Here is a 6,000-nt window from a genome sequence, read left to right as displayed (position 1 = left end):
AGGTAGGGAGGCAGAATGTGGAGCCTGGCGATGCATTAATGAACTGTGTTTATTAACTTGTTTATGCATCATGCGTTTGTTGTTTATGTGCTAACAAAATGCTTTACTGAAATAAAACATGTCTGCTGGGGGTGGCGTTACAGTATATTGTATTTCATAAGCACATCAAATGTTCTTTCCCAAATGTAACTAACAGTCCTTATTCTCTCAATCCCAATTCTCAGCTCAAATAGTGGAGTGAAATATACATGTAAGTTTTACAGGGTGTCTTGATTTACACTGCGACATGTGACCAGAGGACTCAATCCAAAAACTGTGGGATTGATGGATGACCGCTCTACCTGCACCACAGTCGTCTCTCTTAAATAAAAAATGTACTTCACATGTACTTCTTCTTTTCACAAACCAAACGGCACATGAACGGAGCCAAGTGAAGAATCTTTTCCCTTTCATCTACGGTGCTGCGCGCTGATTGGCTGCCGCCGCTGACTTGTGCTCCATCCTGCAGGCCGACTCGCACAGAGACGAGCTGACTGTTCATTCAACGCTCTTCTCGGTGATCATCATACACCACTACTTCTCACACACACACACACACACACACACCCACACACCCACCTACACACAGAGAAACACATGAGTGCGCTTCGCGTCTGTGCGCACCACCGGCTCCTGCAACCTGTCGACTTCACCTGAATCAGCAAAGCCCCGGAACAGAACCACCAAACAATGCGTCCAGATTACAGTACGCGACACCGCAGGTTACTGCTACTTTTGCGCTCTTGCAGGAGGTAACGGGGGAGGTGTAAGATTGCATGCCATCATCATGGATTGTCTTTTTCTTCTGATATGGACTTTACCCATCCCGCTGGCCGGCTGCACCTCAGTCAAGCTCCTCTCCACCCTCTTGTCCTGGAATATCATCAAGGCATGTGGCACTTAATTATCCATGCACACACTCTTCAGCTTTAACCCGTGCACATTTCGCATGTGCGACCAAAACAAACAAGCATTTGTGTCTCGGTGCAGCGCGATTTAAGACGCCGTTATTGCTACTGGTTTTGATGAAAAGTAAAATAAGTGATTGTCATCACAAATTAAACTCAAGTGCAACTCCTGTTTCAACACATGACACCCTTTGGCTTCTTCCACTGTTTGCTACCTGTTGCTACCTGTCCGTGTATAATTTTTCCTCTCTTTCATCTCTCTCTCTCCCTCTCTCTCTCTCTCGCTTTCTCTCTTTTGCAGACGTTATACATTTACTGCTCACACACCTCCCACACCGTTTCGGCCAGCTATTCTGCAGGCAACAGCCACGGATTAAATCATGGTGAGTGCTTGTCTTTCTACATGTGCGGATGTTTCTCCCAGCTGGAAGGAGCCTATGTTTGCAGAGAGCATGAGAGTGAAGTGATGCACATGGCCGTGTGTGATCAGACCAAAGTTTTAAACATAAAGATGATGAATATTATAATATGAGTTTTAATTGGGGTGACACCTTGCAACTAGGAACCCCTGTAAATTTCATAATGTACTGACCTAGTGCCAGTGGCCATGGGAGCATGAGCAGTGAGCCCAGTCTACACTCAGGGATTCCCTCTTGGCTGCTTGCTCCTGTACAATCCAAGGAGACCAGCTGAGGTGATTTACTGAGGAAAGAAGGGAGACAGACTTTCTCTCTGAGTCCCTGGAGAGTTTTATTTTCTCAACCTGCAAAAAACTTATTTCTTTGCTGGATTAGAAAACCTGAAAGAGAAATTATAATTCCTGCTTCTACTTTGGTGTCTCTTGCAGCTTTAAAAGAATGCAGGGATTTCTGCATTTTACTCAACCGGAACAGCATGACAACAGCATGAAATCATAATATTTTATATTTACAGCCTCTGGTTGTAAAGTATTGACCCATATCTGACATGCATGGAAGTGTGATGTTGTCTTTATGGCTTCTGTTTAAGCCATCTGTGATCCATATGACTTGCTGCTGAGCGCTGAACCTTTCACTTGAACACAAGCTTGTCATTTCAGTTACACAAGTCTCAGTGGGGTGAAAGTAACCTGTTTGGATATTGGTGCTGCACCTGGTGTTCGTGGAGGCATTTTTTCGGGGGGGTGTATCAGTCTGAATGTCAGATCACACGAATAATGAAAATGCAATAATTATGTGATTGAGTTAAAAGGGGTAAACCAAAGCTTCCAGTAGCTCATAGTGGACAGAGTGCAAAGCAATCACTACACACTAGTGCATCTCTTAGTGTAATGCCACTGTCACTTTCCACTGACACATAAAAAACAGGAGCCAAATCCTATTGCTCAACATGCCACAAAAACCACCCCAAACAATTAGGGAAATGTTTTAAATTACTAGCTGAACCATAAGGAGATGAAGCAGCATGTTGGAAATTGTGTCCACTTGGCACTTTTGGATGTACATTCCTCTGCTCCTCAGACTACATGTTTGTAACGCCCGTGGAGGTGGATTCTGAGGGAGGATACCTGACGCACGATGTGACCAGGCGAAGCCATCGCAGCAGGAGATCCCTCCCCTCCTCTCTGCACTACCGGCTCTCCGCCTTTGGGCAGGACATGCACCTTGACCTGCATCCTTCCTCTGTGCTCGGCCCGGGTTTCACAGTGCAGTCACTCGGCTCAGACGGCATCGCCACTGTGACGGATGAGGCAGGGTTCAACAACTGCCTGTATCAGGGATTCATCCGTAACCTGTCAGCCTCTGCGGCAGCCATATCCACGTGCTCTGGCCTGGTAAGTGTCTGCCTGCTTGAGGTGTTTTAAGTTTTTGATTACATCTCCTTAAGTGCATTACATGGTTTCGAGATGGTTTAGGAAATTTGACCATCCCTGAGGCTTGAAGAAACATTTCCTGTCTATTCTGGATTACCTCAAAGCCCCTATTAATGCTGTTTTCACTGTTTCTGAAAAGTGAAGTCCACACTTTAGAAATAAATAGGCACTCACCCAAAAGCTTTTGGACTCCACCCCTACCTCAAACTCAGTGCCTTTATATCCTACAAGCCTTCTTTCCTTCACTGACCCCAATTGTTTTGATGCATCATTGTCCGGACAGTACAGACTTTGTGAATATTATGGGTGAACTGCAACATGACATCATTGCCCATGAGTGTAAGCACTGGTTTCTTGGGCTTTGTTCCACACTTCTTTGAACAATGGGAGGGGCTGGGAAAAAAAGGGAATGAAAGGATAAAAGGAAGAGAGCAGGAGAGGAAAGAAATGTTAATTAAATGCTGACAGTACAACATATGAAAAAATCCATGATTGAAAATAAGTGAACTGGCAAACACACCCAACGTATTGATCAGAAAGGAAAGGAAGATCTAGTTAACATGCTATGTTTTTGACTCATGTAACTGCTTTAAATTCAAACATGATAAGATTGTTTTGGTGAAGAGTCGCGATGCCCCGCAGGCCCGGCTGTTCCCGCCAGCTCCAGTTAAATGTGAAACACGACTTGTCGCGGTGCCTTTTGGAAAAGTGACTTCATCATATTTTCCACGTTCATTTACACTTCTGTGCTAGGGTTTGGTCACTGCTATTTCCATTTTTCGTCAGTCACCGTGCTCGCTGTGTAAATGAATGCAAGGAGGAATCAGTCCAAGTTTTGGGAAATGTTTCTGTTGCTTTCATTCAGAGAGGGAGAAGAAAAGAGTAATATCCACCTCAGCCTGGAGTCAGGCTGGGTTTAGCTTAGCTTTAGCAGCAGACTTCAACACTCTATATTGCTCCATGATTCTGTCACATTGTGTTTCCTACAAAAACATTAGAAGAAAAAAAATTAAAACCTTTTTTCTTACGTCAATATCCAGACGTGGATTTTGTCTGAAAACTGGGATCTCACATTCTGCCTGGACTTATAAAATATTTGCCAGAAGCAAAACATGATCATAAATGCAGAAAGCCACAAAATGTGCTGTCACGCTCACCAACGGTGACAGTGTGCAACATAGTCTGTAAATATTTTCCTTCAGAAAACATTTTATCATCTGCAGGTTGATGATAATACCTTGGAGGATAAAACCCACTGCTGTGCATAACAATGTTATCGTCTAAGGTTTTCCTATAGAAACTCAACAGGTTTTTTTAGATTATTGCAGAAATAAAGTTCAACGAATAAGCAGAAATCTTTGAGCAAGATCCCCAACGGGGACCCAGGAGCAAATGGCTAGTCTTCCAAAATGATTAAAAACTAACAAATATACAAAAAAGCTCCTTAACTGATATATTATCTCGTAACTCAACATAAACAGACTTATAAAAACGGACTATTTGTGGTTTTAAGGGCAGTTTCCTGGTATAACTAGCTAACCTTCGACCATGGCTAAAAGTGGCTAATAAATCGTTCGTCTTCATCAATGATATGTACTAGTTTGGTTAACTTCCTAATACTTCACTTCTGTGTAAAACCACATCGAAGAATTTGTGGCTTCTCACCACAGACTGCTGTCATATGTGATGCGCCAATAGGTTTCAGCTTCAGCTACAAGTCTTCACTTTTCAGATACACATCCTTTCTATGAACCACGAAGACTTAGTAATTACAAGACGCTCTGCTTTCATTTGTGGTTTATGAGGTGTCTGGACTCTCCGGTCTACCAGCACACGCATATTCCTTGACACAATCCACACCAACCTGAGCCAGATGGAAACTCTACACCTTCATAAAAGCCTCACCTACATTTATCATCCAGCCTTCTTACCTCCTCCTTTCCTGCTTGCCATGCTCTTTTGTCCTCTGTTTGCTCTGCCTTTACATCTTCCCTTGTTCGCAGCAATTAAAGCCAGGGTGAAGTTTGAGCCGCCTGGCTGGCACTGCTAATCTTCGCATTGTCCCTTTCATTAGACTAGCTCCCACTCACAATAAAACACCGCTGACCCGTTCTCTTAAAAGCGCTGCGAGGACACAATGTGATTGGGTCATGATTGCATTTGAATGGGCCTTGACGAACGCTTTGATCTATTTTTTACTCCTCCTGAGCTTTTGCTTAGTTTGTTCCCGTTTCCCAAGTGCGACCCCCGGGCCATCGTTCGTTGGATGTTCCCTTGGCCTGTCGTCACCTTTCTGACGCATAAACAATATGTTTTTGAAATTTCCACTGAAAGCGAATGAATAGTGAAATGAAATGACAAGTGAATCAAAAAGGAATTCCCTCCTCACTGTCTCTTCCACTTAGTGCTTCAGTCTGCATTTCTGTGTGTGTGTGTGTGTGTAGGTGTGTTTAGAGGGCTGTTAGGCTTATAGAACAACAAAAACAGTTAACCCCTGCTTTCTATCCAGCTTTATGTCCAGAGTATTTGGATTAGGAAAGAACCATCCAAGCCTACTTGAGGCAGTGACAGGTTCAAGGAAGAGATTAAGGTGAGCTTAAAAACAACGCTATAGAGGGAGAGGTCAGAATAAAAGAGAAAAAGCCAAGGAACTTGAGGAAAACACAAGACAGAGGGAGAAGCAAAGAAGGTTGAAATAATGAATGAGTAGTGAGTTTGGACTGGGAGTGCAGAGAGAGAGAAGTGTTGTGCAAGAATAATGTGCATTCATTGTCTGTGGTGGAAGCTCCCGGGGAGGCTGGATGGTCTCTTTATAGAGAGCTGGAGTGATGGACTCTATGTCAAAGGGGTTTTTTTTTTTTTGGAGGGGAGAAGAAATGGGGTGACAGCAACAAAGAAGCTTCCCCGTTCTTCATGTCATTATCTCCTTTCAACAGCAGTGAGCAAAGGGTAGAAAGGGGAAAAGAAAGTGTGTGCGAAATAGGGTTTTTGGACTTGACCCTGCATAGAGGTGTCAGGCCCTGCTACTGGGCTAAAGCAAGACAAGCTCTTTAAGAAATAAAAATAAAAACACGGGCCAGGCCAAGCAGATGGAAGTGGGATTCTGCAGTTTAAATGAAGACCCAGGGCGAGATGGTATTAAGAGCAGGGCAGGATGGATGGATGACAGGCAAAGAGGGATTTTCGACCTTAAATCCCCAT

At 43.8% G+C, this 6,000-nt stretch overlaps 1 protein-coding gene across 2 annotated transcripts in view; it reads left to right on the top strand.

Annotated features, from left to right (window-relative positions):
- Nucleotides 1-505: 505 nt before the first annotated feature.
- adamts18 (ADAM metallopeptidase with thrombospondin type 1 motif, 18) overlaps nucleotides 506-6,000 on the top strand; it is a 53,299-nt gene continuing 47,804 nt past the window's right edge. The window contains exons 1-3 of one of the 2 annotated variants that reach the window (XM_067495412.1): nucleotides 506-928; nucleotides 1,249-1,330; nucleotides 2,447-2,760. In XM_067495412.1, coding sequence (XP_067351513.1) covers nucleotides 827-928; nucleotides 1,249-1,330; nucleotides 2,447-2,760 — 498 coding nt within the window. In that variant the 5' untranslated portion in view covers nucleotides 506-826. The remainder of the gene's footprint in view (nucleotides 929-1,248; nucleotides 1,331-2,446; nucleotides 2,761-6,000) is intronic. The other variant, XM_067495413.1, reaches the window with a different exon arrangement.

Source organism: Channa argus, chromosome 2, assembly GCF_033026475.1.
Source record: "Channa argus isolate prfri chromosome 2, Channa argus male v1.0, whole genome shotgun sequence".
In the NCBI taxonomy this organism is placed as follows: domain Eukaryota; kingdom Metazoa; phylum Chordata; class Actinopteri; order Anabantiformes; family Channidae; genus Channa; species Channa argus.
This window is presented reverse-complemented; position numbering and strand designations above follow the sequence as displayed.